This window comes from Bombyx mandarina, chromosome 28, assembly GCF_030267445.1.
Source record: "Bombyx mandarina strain Sakado chromosome 28, ASM3026744v2".
Taxonomy (NCBI): Eukaryota; Metazoa; Arthropoda; class Insecta; order Lepidoptera; family Bombycidae; genus Bombyx; species Bombyx mandarina.
Window position 1 is genome coordinate 9,711,691 of NC_143233.1, and position 15,952 is coordinate 9,727,642.

The 15,952-nt window shown below is 43.2% G+C and overlaps 1 protein-coding gene across 5 annotated transcripts in view; it reads left to right on the forward strand.

Annotated features, from left to right (window-relative positions):
• Nucleotides 1-15,952, forward strand: part of ssp3 (short spindle 3) — an 86,708-nt gene that overhangs the window by 51,292 nt on the left and 19,464 nt on the right. For all 5 annotated transcript variants that reach the window (XM_028179535.2, XM_089739010.1, XM_089739012.1 and 2 more), the window contains 2 exons: nucleotides 13,732-13,849; nucleotides 15,211-15,402. In XM_028179535.2, the coding sequence (XP_028035336.2) occupies nucleotides 13,732-13,849; nucleotides 15,211-15,402 (310 nt within the window). The remainder of the gene's footprint in view (nucleotides 1-13,731; nucleotides 13,850-15,210; nucleotides 15,403-15,952) is intronic.

The following is a 15,952-nucleotide window of genomic DNA, read 5'->3' on the forward strand; positions in this document are numbered from 1 at the left end:
TTGGAATGATTTAAGCTACAAAGAAAGGTGTGATAGGTTTTTTAAGTCTGTGCTTGTATATAGAGCATGTGTATTATGTAGGGTGATAATCATAAAAGACACGACAATTTGCAACCTGTTTTCGACACAGAATAAACTAAGGAAGGCCGCTACATCATTCCCCCGTTAAAAATATGACATAAAATGTATTTTTTTTATTACATGTTCATAAAAAACAAATTTCCAACTTTGTTTTTAAAATTGTTATTAAAATTTAAATTAATTATCATTAATTACAGGTATGCTTTAGATTCCGTGGGACTATAAATCGGAAAATTTGTAAAATTAAAAAAAAAAAACGACTCGTGAGGGATTTGAACCCCCGACCACCTCTACTGAATCAGACGGGTTGCTCTAACCGCTGAGCTAACGAGTCTCACGGTCATCGGATCGCACGTAGGCAATCTATTCTACAACTTGAGATGACGTCATGCGTACCATCAGTGTGCTTAGACCGAGTTTTTTAACGTTCCCAATATCGTAAAAGCTAATTCAAATTTGTATGCAGTTGGAATGCGCCCCTAGCGTCAAACGTTCGAACTCCATACAAATCTAAGTTCACTTTTACGCTACCGAGAACTTTAAAAAACTCGCAATAAGCACACAGAAGTCACAAAGCGAATTTTAGTCATGAAATTTTTTGTCTTGAAAAAAAAAAAAACATTTTTTTCTCCTGCCTACGTCGAAAGTTCGGTTTTCCTCCCGCTGTACAGGGAAGAAAATGTAACTTTTCCTCCCTGGGTACTGACAAGTACGCATGCGCGTTAATGTCTACGTCTGCTCTCACGCACCTAAAATTCTCCGCCATTGTTGTGCTCGGATAATTTACAAGATTGTGTTTAGTGTAAAAGTGAAATAAACAAAAGGCAATAAAATTTAATAGTGACGTATTAAACAGATATGAGTTCATCAGACCGTTATTATTCAATTAGTAGTAGTTTATTTAAAAATAAAAAAACCGTTACATTGTTTTTTTTATGAGTACGGCCCCTACCTCCGGACCTCTGGACCCCGGCTCGGTACTCCACGAACTATCGGCCTGGTAGGAGAAAAAATAGTATGTGCACCGCGGGAGAAAAGCTGGACATTTCCTCCAGCATGACAATTTTACACGCGGGAGGAAATGTCCAACTTTTCTCCCGCGGTGCACAATGTACTATTTTATAAGTATCGGCACCTCCAAAACATAAATGAGTCGACTATTATCAAAGCCGGCAATGTGACTTTTAGACAATTATTGGTAAATCAGAAAAACGAATTATTGACTTTGTATTCCATTGGCAGTCACAAAACTCTTCTGAATGACATCTTAGATAAATAACAGGTTAAGTATTAACCTTTATTTAATGCAGGTTTTGAACCGTATTCTTTGAAGGAGACGATTATATTCAAATCAATCTGTATTGACATATCAATAACATTTTTTTGTCCAAATGCACAGATTGCCATCTTTGATAATAGACGACTCAAATGCGGCATTGCGTAGTAGAATCCGCGATACGGACATTGAAGTGGCGCCATTTCGGCAACAACGTCATAGTCGCTATCACAACTGATAAAATTAGGATTTAAGTATCGGCCGATGATACGATCAATGGTGTTTTGTTAATGTTAATGGATCGCGATGTCCCTGTCGAAACATTGTGAGTGCTAAATGTAAAAATGTAGTACACAGGTAATTCAAGTATGTACAGGGTGTAGTATATTTGTGTGTGTTTATATTATGTATATATATTTTGAAGTCGTCGCGGCCTAAAGGATAAGATGTCCGGTCCGTTCGTGTTGAGCGATGCACCGGTGTTCGAATCTCAGGCGGGTACCAATTTTTCTAATGAAATACGTACTCAACAAATGTTCACAATTGACTTCCACGGTGAAGGAATAAAATCGTGTAATAAAAATGAAACCCGCAAAATTATAATTTGCGTAATTACTGGTGGTAGGACCTCTTGTGAGTCCGCGCGGGTAGGTACCATCACCCTGCCTATTTCTGCCGTGAAGCAGTAATGCGTTTCGGTTTGAAGGGTGGGGCAGCCGTTGTAACTATACTGAGACCTTAGAACTTATATCTCAAGGTGGGTGGCGCATTAACGATATAGATGTCTATGGGCTCCAGTAACCACTTAGCACCAGGTGGGCTGTGAGCTCGTCCACTCATCTAAGCAATAAAAAATAAATAAAAAGATGTCTATGAGCTTCAGTAACCACATAAACCCAGGTGGGTTGTAAGCTCGTCCATCCATCTAAGCAAAAAAAAAAACATCCACAATTATGTGAAGTATCTATAAAAAATTAATTTTTTTTATAAATCACTCATTTTTTTCGTTAAAGTTTATGTCCTGTCGAAGAATCTCTAAATTACAGCATCTCCTGTAATACGACAACCCGAACTGTTCCGAAGCTCGATCGCGTCCCGCAAGCTCGACTTCCATTAGCGCGTTCAGATTTAGAACCGTACAAAGATTGGGCTACGTCAAGAAATGAATCATTGGCGCCAACACGCGTTTATACAGCATGTTTGCATTTAGCGACTTTATTTTCTTCTCAATTTGAAATGTCGCACGTGGAGTAAAGGCAAATGGGCTTAAGAAGTTTTCCTATATACATAGTGTTCAAAATTACAGATTCGGAATTACAGAAAGCAAAATCTGCCATTTTCCGTAATTTTTATAGAGCTGCACCATTATACCGTTGGCCTGTTATGTATTGAGCTCACGAGGGCTCGTCAAAGCTCACGCGTTCGTATTATGAAATGCGATCGATAAAGCTATTGGCGAAGAACGCGTTAAAGGAATCTGTTGTTGATAAGTCACTACCAAATTTAATTTTGTAGCTCGGGAGGTTTAACTTTTACATTTTTTTAATCACTAGCTGACCCGGCATACTTCGTAGTGCCTCAATCGATAAATAAAAGACCCAAACTTTTGTATAAAATAAATTTAAAACAAACAAAAGGAATTTTCATATTTATCTACCTTTTAAACCTTCTCTGGACTTCCACGAATAATTCAAGACCAAAATTAGCCAAATCGGTCCAGCCGTTCTCGAGTTTTAGCGAGACTAACGAACAGCAATTCATTTTTATTTTTTTAAGGATTATTCAGTTCTTGTTGTTCTGTCAGTGTCAGAATGTCACAGTAAGGCAATGATAACGCTTTAAAATCGCTATGAACGACAGACAACTCTGACACGATTAAGATAATTGACTTGAGGAACTGGTTTTCGTAATTAAAGTTACTACGACAGTTTAAAAGCGTTTTTTCTTGTCGTCATTATCGTTTCGTGTCTATGGGAGACACAGCCCACTGAATTTCTCGCCGGATCTTCTTAGTGGGTCGCGATTTCGATCCGTTGGTAGATTCAGCGAAGCACTGCTCTTGCTAGAACTAGTGTTAGCAAATTCTTTCAGGTTGAGCGCGTGAGCTCACCGTCCGGACGTAGCTGGAATAGTCCCTTAGACTACGAGGGCTGCACTAAAAGTATCGGGAATGGAATATTTCCACTGTTCCTGTCATATTAAAATCTTTTTAATTGAAAACTCCTTGGTTTTAAAAATCGAATACCACTTATTTATTTAAAAAAAGATTCTCGGTCTTGTCACGAGGTTTTGTCAAACTTGTTTAGTCGTTGAGAAAATGGAATTGACTCGAGAAAATTCAAGAGCGATGATTTATTATGACTTTCGAAGTGGTTTAACACAAATACAGTGTGTTGACCGGATGATTTCTGCATTTGGTGATGAAGCCCCATCCAAAACCACAACTTATCGCTGGTTTGCTGAGTTTCAACGTGGACGTGTCAAGCTCAGTGATGATCCCCGTCAAGGTCGTCCAAAAACTGCAGTCACCCAAGAAAACGTTGATGCTGTGCGTAAGCTGATTGAGGAAGATCGACATGTTGACTAGGGGGTTGATTGCTTCCCGCTTCCGTAGGTTTAACCCGCGATTCCCTACAAGTGACCCCTGGGTGGTGCAAAACGGGAGCCGAATACATAATCGGTGGTAGGACTTGTCCGACTGGCTGGCGACCACCCTCCAACTAGAGTCCGCCGCCAAATAGCCTAGCTGTGTTCCGGCGTGTGGGTTGGAGAGCCAGTGTTATTCCTTCCCTTTCCTCTTCCTTGTTGGGGGTGAATCTTGGCGATACCTGGAACATGCGGAGCAGACGTGCGTGTGAGCTCGCGGGACGTGATTGTTTGACGGGGGTATAGGGAGACCCAGTGAAACGGTGTTCGCCGCCGCCCGCCGGTCAGTTGGGGACCTGAACCCGGGTGTCACTACTAAACTCCGCCCCGGGAAGCTGTCCCGCCAACCGGTGTAAAATCCTGTCGTGCGGTCGTCGTGCCGGAGTCGGAGACCGGAGTGGATCCCGGCGATCGCACGCAGGGTGGACTGGGGGCCCTTCCATGCCCTGCGTCAGTCGCTCACGCAACCCGTGGTCGAGCACGTACTGTGCTCCGCGCTTTATTCAGGTATTGTCACGATTTCGCCTCGAACATCCTACCCCGCCCAATCCCACTCTCCAAATAAAAAAAATGAAAGTTCGAAAAAGGAAAAGGGTTTTGTCGGCGACTCCCCATTCCACATTTAATGTGGATTTCAGCAATGTAAGGGGTCTACATAGTAACCTCGACGCCGTACACCACCATCTTGAGACGGCGCAGCCTGCCCTTCTTTTTCTGACGGAGACGCAGATATCTGCTCCGGATGATACTTCGTACCTTGAATACCCCGGCTACGTATTGGAGCACAACTTCCTGCGTAAAGCCGGGGTGTGTGTATTCGTCCGGGCTGATGTCTGTTGTCGCCGTCTACGAAGCCTCGAACAACGGGACCTGTCCCTCTTGTGGCTGCGCGTAGATCACGGGGGCTGTACCCGAGTCTACGCGTGCCTGTACAGGTCCCACAGCAGTGATGCAGGTTCAGCTCTGATAGAGCATGTGCAAGAGGGGACTAACCGCGTGCTTGAGCAGTACCCATCTGCGGAGGTGGTGGTTCTTGGAGACTTTAACGCTCATCACCAAGAGTGGTTGGGGTCCAGAACCACTGACCTCCCGGGTCGGGCTGCCTACGATTTCGCCTTGGCCTACGGCCTCTCCCAGCTGGTGACACAGCCCACCCGTGTCCCAGATATTGAGGGGCATGAGCCTTCTCTGTTGGACCTTCTGCTGACCACCGATCCAGCCGGATACAGTGTGGTGGTCGACGCTCCACTTGGATCGTCTGATCACTGCCTTATCCGTGCTGCCACACCACTCTCTCGTCCTAGTCGTCGAACGACGACCAGGTATCGAAGAGTTTGGCAGTATTTGTCAGCAGATTGGGATGGATTGCGTGAGTTTTACGCATCCTACCCATGGGGGCGGTTCTGCTTTTCCTCTGCTGATCCTGACGTCTGTGCGGACCGTCTTAAAGACGTGGTGCTCCAGGGGATGGAATTGTTTATTCCCTCCTCTGAAGTGCCCGTTGGGGGTCGCAGCAGACCCTGGTATAACAATGCCAGCAGGGATGCTGCACACCTCAAGCGGTCCGCATACGTGGCATGGGATGATGCTAGGAGACGTCGGGATCCTAACATCTCAGAGGAAAGGCGGAAATATAACGCCGCTTCCAGGTCCTACAAGAAGGTTATTGCCAGGGCGAAATCGGAGCACGTTGCTAGAATTGGCGAGCGACTGAAGAGCTATCCCTCTGGGAGCCGTGCTTTTTGGTCGCTCGCCAAAGCTGCAGAAGGTAACTTTTGCAGGTCTAGTCTCCCACCACTACGCAAGTCCGATGACAGTCTGGCCCATAGTGCGAAAGAGAAGGCTGACCTTCTGGTCAAACTCTTCGCCTCGAACTCGACTGTGGACGACGGGGGTGCCACACCACCGAACATCCTCCGGTGTGATAGTTCCCTGCCGGAGATCTGCTTTACACAGTGTGCAGTCAGGCGGGAACTCCGACTCCTGGACGTCCATAAGTCGAGCGGGCCAGACGGCATCCCTGCAGTGGTTCTGAAAACGTGCGCCCCTGAGCTGACGCCTGCGCTAACGCGTTTGTATCGCATCTCTTATTGCGCTAACAGGGTTCCGTCTTCATGGAAGACTGCCCACGTCCACCCTATCCCCAAGAAGGGTGACCGGTCGGACCCATCGAGCTATAGGCCTATCGCGATAACTTCCTTGCTTTCCAAGGTGATGGAGCGAATAATTAATATACAACTCCTGAAGTATCTGGAGGATCGCCAGCTGATCAGTGACCGACAGTACGGTTTCCGTCACGGTCGCTCAGCTGGCGATCTTCTTGTATACCTTACTCACAGGTGGGCTGAAGCCTTGGAGAGCAAGGGCGAGGCTCTTGCTGTGAGCCTTGATATCGCGAAGGCCTTCGACAGGGTCTGGCATAGGGCACTTCTGTCGAAGCTACCATCTTACGGAATCCCCGAGGGTCTCTGCAAGTGGATCGCTAGCTTTTTGGATGGGCGGAGCATCACGGTCGTTGTAGACGGTGACTGTTCTGATACCATGACCATTAACGCTGGCGTTCCACAAGGTTCGGTGCTCTCCCCCACGCTTTTCATCCTGTATATCAATGACATGCTGTCTATTGATGGCATGCATTGCTATGCGGATGACAGCACGGGGGATGCGCGATATATCGGCCATCAGAGTCTCTCTCGGAGCGTGGTGCAAGAGAGACGATCAAAACTTGTGTCTGAAGTGGAGAACTCTCTGGGGCGAGTCTCCAAATGGGGTGAATTGAACTTGGTTCAATTCAACCCGTTAAAGACACAAGTTTGCGCGTTCACTGCGAAGAAGGACCCCTTTGTCATGGCGCCGCAATTCCAAGGAGTATCCCTGCAACCTTCCGAGAGTATTGGGATACTTGGGGTCGACATTTCAAGCGATGTCCAGTTTCGGAGTCATTTGGAAGGCAAAGCCAAGTTGGCGTCCAAAATGCTGGGAGTCCTCAACAGAGCGAAGCGGTACTTCACGCCTGGACAAAGGCTTTTGCTTTATAAAGCACAAGTCCGGCCTCGCGTGGAGTACTGCTCCCATCTCTGGGCCGGGGCTCCCAAATACCAGCTTCTTCCATTTGACTCCATACAGAGGAGAGCCGTTCGGATTGTCGATAATCCCGGTCTCACGGATCGTTTGGAACCTCTGGGTCTGCGGAGGGACTTCGGTTCCCTCTGTATTTTGTACCGTATGTTCCATGGGGAGTGCTCTGAGGAATTGTTCGAGATGATACCGGCATCTCGTTTTTACCATCGCACCGCCCGCCACCGGAGTAGAGTTCATCCATACTACCTGGAGCCACTGCGGTCATCCACAGTGCGTTTCCAGAGGTCTTTTTTGCCACGTACCATCCGGCTATGGAATGAGCTCCCCTCCACGGTGTTTCCCGAGCGCTATGACATGTCCTTCTTCAAACGAGGCTTGTGGAGAGTATTAAGCGGTAGGCAGCGGCTTGGCTCTGCCCCTGGCATTGCTGAAGTCCATGGGCGACGGTAACCACTCACCATCAGGTGGGCCGTATGCTCGTCTGCCTACAAGGGCAATAAAAAAAAAAAAAAAAAAAAAAAAAAAAAACATGTTACATACCGCGAAATTCAGGCAACTTTAGACATTGGTATGAGTCCAATACAAATAATCTTGCATGAACAATTAGGTGTAAAAATGTTGTTTTCCCGATGGATACCGCATTCGCTCTGTGAAGAGCAAAAAGCGGCTCGCGTTACTTGGTGCGTCAGAACTCTCGAAAGATTCCACGCAGGATCCTCAAATGCTGTATACAACATTGTATCAGGTGACGAATCCTGAATATACGCGTACGACCAGTCCAGAAAAGACCAGTCACGAGTTTGGGTGTTCGAAAATGAGTTAAAGCCAACAAAAATTGTTCGTTCACGGAGTGTTGCAAAAAAAATGGTGGCCACGTTTGTCTCCAAAACCAGCCATGTTACGACTATTCCTCTTGAGGGACAAAGAACGGCTAATGCAGAATGGTATGCTAGCATTTGTTTGCCACGGGTCGTTTCTGAACTCCGTAAAGAGAACTGCAACCGCCGCATCATCCTCCATCACGACAATGCGAGTTCTCACACCGCGCACAGAACAAAAAAGTTTTTAGAGCAAGAAAACATAGAATTATTAGACCATCCGCCGTACAGCCCCGACCTAAGCCCTAATGATTTCTATACTTTCCCTAAAATAAAGAATAAATTGCGTGGACAGAGATTTTCATCACCTGAAGAAGCTGTGGACGCCTACAAAACGGCCATTTTGGAGACCCCAACTTCCGAATGGAATGGTTGCTTCAATGATTGGTTCCATCGTATGGAAAAATGTGTCAAATTTCGCGGAGAATACTTCGAAAAGCAATAAATACATTTTTAAATAGTAATGTTGTGTCACTTCGTTAATTACCAAATTTTTCAGTGCCGCCTAGGTACCAGCGAATTGGTAGAAGAAAAAATTATTTTTAAATATCATGTTAAACATATTTGCATTTTTCAATACTTGCTGATATCGGTGGCTCCAAAGTAGAAAGTGTTATCCCCTTTTTATTGTTACTGTTATATCTTTTTAGCCCACTTGTGTTTCTCGCCGGATCTTCTCAGTGGGTTGTTCAGCACTGCTCTTGCTAAGGCTAGTGTTAGCAAATTCTCTCAGGTTGAGCCCGTGAGCTCACCTACCCGTCCAGGCGTAGCTGGAATAGTTTGATAGGCTAGCAGCGGATAGATAGGGGGAAAAAATCGTTTCGACTGCTTTACAATTTTAACGATAAAAACTGCGCGATTACGAATCGTAATAAATAATAGTTTAGGTATAGGGTGCTTTTCAGGATATTATCAAAAAAATTTATAACTATTGATATCCCATGCACCCCGCGCTTTTTTTATAATAAAATAATTTTTTCTTACACTATTTTTAATTCAAATTTATTAAAATTTATTTTCTATTTTTTAGTTTGATTTTCTATAAAAGCATATTTTTTTATTTTTTTTAAACTATTATTTAATTTTTCATTGTTTAGTTGAATTCCAATTTTTTCCATCTTTTTTTAAAAAGTTTCAAAATTTCATATTAATCAGTCTGTAACTTATCCGAGAAAGAGATGATCGGTGCGCCTGGTAGTTTCCCTTCTTGGCCTTGACGCAGACACTCCGTTTCTCAGGAAAACAAAAAATCGCTAATCCTGATTATCTTAGTTAGGATAACGGATCAAACTGTTTAAAATATTGAATTGCCATCGGTCCTTAATAAGTATGCCAAATTTCGAGTTGATCCGACGTTTTGAAGGGGGTCAAAATCATGTTCAAAGAATCCGTTACATACTAACATACGTATGAAGCTAATAAGAGCGTATTAAAAAGTAATTTTAATGATGTCAAAGACAAATGCCAGTGTATACTGAATTGATTTTTTTTTTAGTCTTCAAGTTGAAAAATAATGTTGAAATCTATGGTCGAATTTCAGATTAAACTTATCTATATGTACATACGTGTGACATGAAAAGTCTGTTAGCTTACTCAGCGTGTTCTCTGGCATAGGCATCGAGATATTATGTACTACGTAAATCTCGATGGGCATAGGTAATATTCCTTAAAAAGCTTCAAGTATGAAAGAACGTGTATTCGATGATAGAATAATGTGGCATAATAAGAAAACAAAATTCATAAATTTGGTGCTGTAATTGTTAAGGGGGATTGAGAGTCCATGTTATATATAACATTCGGTCTATTTACGTGTACTAGATGCGATGAACCAAACATATATCAAAAGTAACTGATGGTTTTACTGATGGTAGGACCTGTTGTGACTCAGCGCGGGTAGGTACCACCACCCTCTGCCTATTTCTGCCGTGAAGCAGTAATGCGTTTCGGTTTGAAGGTTAGGGCAGCCGTTGTAACTATACTGATACCTTAGAACTTATATCTCAAGGTGGGTGGCGCATTTACGTTGTAGACGTCTATGGGCTCCATTAACCACTTAGCACCAGGTGGGCTGTGAGACCGTCCACCCATTTAAGCAATTAAAAAAAAACGGAAACCTTCTATGCTTATCGAATTGGGTATCGTCATTTATATTGACCACAGATAACCCATCTGTGATATCGGCATATTGAAGAGCTCGTATAAGGTTGGCTCGACTATGAGCTCTGCTCTGCCAGTCGTCTTCTTCTTCTTCTCCATCGCTCCCTCAATGCTGAGGATCGTGATTCCTTTTCCGCTTGTCGACTGCCAGTCTCCATCTATTCCGGTCAGTTCTGTCAGTCTTAGTTAATTAATTAAAAATACGTAATAATAGCGACCGTTTTTCGAACAGTGACGTCACTATACACACTTACATATTAAACGTACCCTTTTTTTGTTCTAGCCGTGACGAATGCTAAAAGCATCTGTCACGTTTTACTACCCAACGAGATTAGGTTTATATTTAGAGCTATCGCTACGGGGTTGCTTGAAAAATATTGTGTACGATAAATGACTTCGGTCCTTTTTTTCGATACGCACGTTAAGTTTTGGCCCTTTTGTATATATATATATATCCGCCAGAATCTCGTAGTAGCCATACCAAGTGCATTCCGACTCAGGATATCTGGATCCTGGGTAAAACCTGATTTGACACTGCATTAATCTGTAAAACAGTTCTGCTTATTTCGGCCGCAAATCAAATAGGTATGCATATGTAGGGTCGAAAATAACCTGTTTAATTATGTATCGTTAGAATATTATTAAAAAAATTAACTGGTAAATTTACTGGTTAAATTTACTGGTGGTAGGACCTCTTGTGAGTCCGCACGGGCAGGTACCACCACCCTTTCTACTTCAGCCGTGAAGCAGTAATGCGTTTCGGTTTGAAGGGTGGGGCAGCCGTTGTAATTATATTGAGACCTTAGAACTCATCTCAAGGTGGGCGGCGCATTTACGTTGTAGATGTTTATGGGCTCCAGTAATCACTTAACACCAGGTGGGCTGTGAGCTCGTCCGCCCATCTACGCAATAAATAAAGAAACTACTAAAAGCTACTAGTCTTAGTTACCATGTCATAAAATCCCTTAAAAAAAACCTCATGTTCGAATTTGAGTAAGAAGCATTCGTTAATATCAAATTTCAGTTCAGTAACTCATCGTTAATCACTTAAAATACTGTTAAAAACATGGCGCCCGATGGAATGTTGAGAATTTTAAAATTCGAACTCTTGATTGAGGCACTCTGATTGGTCAGTCACGCGTCATAAATATTTTCTTCTCAGGACCTTTGCGTTAACCTAGGAAATACGTCTTTATGGAACACCCGAATAAGGATAATTTTGGTATTTATATATTCTGTCTGTATCAATAGACTTAAGTGACAGTTAAAGATAAATTAATCTAGAACGCTTTTCTGAGAATTGTAGCTTTGGATTTTTCTTTTTTTTTTTGTTCGGTATGCAGTAGCCTTAAATCGATGACGAGAAATTGTATCGTGTATTGGTTGTTTTTAAAGTGATTTTATTTTGTACGACTTAAAATTCATGATAATATCAAGATTGGTATCTAGTTGATTCTGTCGGAAACTAGAGCCAAACTGTTAAAATAAAACAATTTTGTTTGAAAGCAGACTTTTGCAGAAGCAGAATTTTGCTAGTGCTGTCATACAATATACAATTTTGTATTGAATTTGGGAGCCGTCAACTTTTTTTTATCCTTTTAATTATTGTAATCATTCTGAAATGATTTTAAAAAACATTTTCTAAAATTATCAATTCAGCGAAACGCTTACAGAGTACATACAAAAGTACGCGCGAGTAATTCGAATTACCCCCACAGAAGTCGAGATTTGGACGGTGCTTGTCAAACTTCAGCGTTATATTGAAATTGTTAGCCCACTGAGTTTCTCAGCGGATCGCGATTCCGATCCGGCGGTAGATTCTGCGAAGCACTGCTCTTGCTAGGGCTAGTGTTAGCAATTCTCTCAGGTTGAGCCCGTGAGCTCACCTACCCGTCCCGGTGTAGTTGGAATAGTCTCCTAGACTACCAGCGAATGCGTAGGAAAAATATAATGAAATTGTTACCAAATGGAAGTTTATCTAGACGCAAATTTTTTAATAAACACACACAAGAAGTAAAGTTACAACGGCTGCCCCACCCTTCAAACAAGTGAGACAGATGATGTCTATTCGGTTATTAATTCGTGGGCTAAATGTTGAGAAGCGCTCACCTCTACCTTCTCAAAGTAAATATTTACCGCGGATATAATTGGATACGTACCGAGGTGGAAGATGCTTCAGACTCAGATTTGATGTTTAACTAATCGATACGAGTACTGTTTGTTTCGCAATACGAAAGAATTGTGATTTTAAGTTGAATTCAAGGCTTATAGGGGCTTTGTTACGTCGCGTTTGTTAAGTTTTATTTTTATTTTTTAGTTATCACTACATAGTATAAAACAAAGTTGCTTTCTCTGTCCCTATATCTATCTATCCCTATGTATGCTTAAATCTTTAAAACTACGCAACGGATTTTGATGCGGTTTTTTTAATAGATAGAGTGATTAAAGAGGAAGGTTTATATGTATAATAACATCCATTAAATAGTGGAGAAATCAATAATAAATTACAGTTTCTGAAGCGAAGCGAGGGCGGGTCGCTAGTTTATACCTATGCTGATAGCCTTCAGAGGTTATATCAGCGTTACCCTAGCGTGTAGGTGAGCTCTCGGAGCTCAAACCGGGAGGTGTTGCTAACACTGGCCCTAGCAAGAGAACTTTTATAACACGATGCTATTATTCCTTCACCGTGGAAGTCAATCGTGAACAATTGTTAAATATATATTTCATTAGAAAAAGTAATAGATCAAGTACCTATTAGATTATATTTAAAATACCAGCGCATCTCCATTCTCTCTTTATTTGAATTACTATATACAGTTAGTACTAGTGTAGAAACATCGGCTAACCATAAACTTAACCATACCCGATCCTGTGGACCGAATCGTAAGCAGTCGACATCGCCCTAAACACGTCATAGCGAATCCTCCTGATTCATTAACTGTGCTTTTAGGTACCTCAAGCACCGGTCACCGTCCGGTCACAGTAAATTAACCGATAGACACAGCCCACTGAGTTTCTCGCCGGATCTTCTCAGTGGGTCGCGATTCCGATGCGGCGGTAGATGCTGCGAAGCACTGCTCTTGCTAGGGCTAGTGTTAGCAAAATCTCTCAGGTTAAGCCGTGACCGTCCAGGCGTAGCTTGAATAGTCGTAGTCCCTTAGGCTACCAGCGAATACGTAGAAAAAAAAACAGATGTTCTCAATTTAGTAAGGCTAAGTTTTCTAAGGCCCTAGAGAAAAACGACTTCACGTAGATATTATTTTTTTATTTTATGTTTTATTACATGGGTCGACGAGCTCACAGCCCACCTGGTGTTAAGTGGTTACTGGAGCCCATATACATCTACAATGTAAATACGCCACCCAGCTTGAGATATAGGTTCTAAGGTCTCAGTATAGTTACAACGGCTGCTCCGCCCTTCAAACCGAAACCTATTATTGCTTCACGGCCGAAATTGGCAGGGTGGTGGTACCTACCCGTGCGGACTCACAAGAGGTCCTACCACCAGTACTAAGTGCGTTAGTACTTGAATCCAGAATAGCTACGGGGCATAAAGAGGCACGTGTTTCCGTGATTTTAGAAGGTACGTTAAACGATCTTAATTTGTTGCAGCTACATCTGCCTTTGCGGCTGCATTTCACGCGCCGAGAAGGCTGGCGAGGTCAGGGAGAGCATCCAGACGTTGCTGACGGTCTGCGCCGACCTATGCCACCCCTGCGAGGTTGACAGCGTGAGTGCTAAATTGCTACACTAGAGCCGTTTTCATTGCACAGATAGTTGAACCCAGACACAGCCCACAGTTTCTTGCCGGATCTTCTCAGTGGGTCGCGTTTCCGATCCGGTGGTAGATCCTGCGAAGCACGGCTCTTGCTAGGGTTCGTGTTAGCAACGTCATCAGGTTTGAGCCCCGTGAGCTCACCTACTAGTTAAGGTTACGCTGAAATAGCCTCTCAAGGCTCTCAGCTTAGGTAGGAAAAAAAACCGCTCACGGTCCATGGACAACACAACGCGAATACCGCCACTCGCATTGATATTAGGTCTAAATGTCAATTGTATTCAATCGAACAAGTAACTGTTTCACGATGGAAATGGTCACACTGTTTCTAAATAATATTAATTTTAAAATTACAATCAGGACTGAGTTTGACCACGAGCCAAACTAGAAATATATTGTTACAAATTTTAATAGACTAAAATAATATTTGTTTGATGAGACTCCAGCATCAACAAGGCTTAGTGCAATAAAATGAAATGGACTCACTTTTATTTTCATTGTTTATGTAATATTAAGCTAAAATATACGGCACAAATAAGCGAGATAGTGTAATTTTCTTGTGCGGTTTTACTATCTGACATATTAACATATAAGTAAGCGATTGTTTTATTGATTACATCTTGTTGGCGATCTCACGGCCCACCTGATTTAAGGGGTCACCGAAGCCCATAGATCTTAACCACTGAAATTCCGCCACCCACCTTGAAATATGAGTTCTAGATTTCAGTTTTTCAATGACTACCCCTTGAAACAGAAACACGTTACTGTTTTACGACAGAAATTGTCAGGGTGGTGGTACCTGCCTGTGCGGACTCACAAAGGGCCCTATCACCACTAATAATTATTTTTTTTTATTTTTTTATGGCTTAGATGGCTTTTTATGGACGAGCTCACAGCCCACCTGGTGTTAAGTGGTTACTGGAGCCCATAGACATCCACAACGTAAATGCGTCACCGACCTTGAGATATAAGTTCTAAGGTCTCAAATATAGTTACAACGGCTGCCCCGCCTTCAAACCGAAACGCATAACTGCTTCACGGCAGAAATAGGCGGGGTGGTGGTACCTACCCGTGCGGACTCACAAGAGGTCCTACCACCAGTAATTACGCAAATTATAATTTTGCGGGTTTGATTTTTATTACACGATGTTATCCCTTCACCGTGGAAGTCAATCGTGAACATTTGTTGAGTGTTTCATTAGAAAAATTGGTACCCGCCTGAGATTCGAACACCGGTGCATCGCTCAACACGAATGCACCGGGCGTCTTATCCGTTAGGCCACGACGACTTCAATCCAAGTTGAATTTATTCTCAGGGTTCAGAACGACTATCGGCCATCCAGTCGCTGCGTTGCGCCCTCGGGACGAGCGTCTGTGGTTCCAGGGCGGAGTTCTGCATGCTGTTCGCTTCCGGGGCGGTCTTGGAGCACAGCGGAGGGTTCGTGAAGGCGGCCAGGACCGCGCATCTCCTACGAGCCCTCGCCGAACTGGACCACCAGATCGTTCAGGTGAATTATCGATATCGGTACCGAGTTTTGATATACACACATGTCGCAGAATCTTCATTATTTTTTGACGTATGATGGGTGATCGTGCAAAGAGTCTGCACAGCACGAAACGATGTGACAGTTCCGAGACGTCTTCACTCTTCCTAAGTCAGGCGACGAATGTGCTTCGATTCTAACTCTGCCGAAGAGCACCACCCGAACTGAGCCGATGTTTGCCGGGTAGTTGCGGTTCGAATCCACTAGGTGGCGCGCTTTCGCTTCATTTGTCGTGTCCGGACCCGAAATACATTTAAATGATCAGGGATAAATCACGCGGCTACCTAGCCCCAAACAAGGAGTCTCTGCACTTAAGTATAGTAACCATACTGTTTACGCTATCTGCAATAAATAAATAAATATTTACTAACAATCACGCCACGTTATCTGGTCCCGTGATAAGTTCGTAAAGAACTTGTGTTACAGGTACCAGATAACGGATATAAATGTAAGATTTTTATTATACACATACACATATTTAATATACATCCATAACCCTGGAAAAGACATTTAT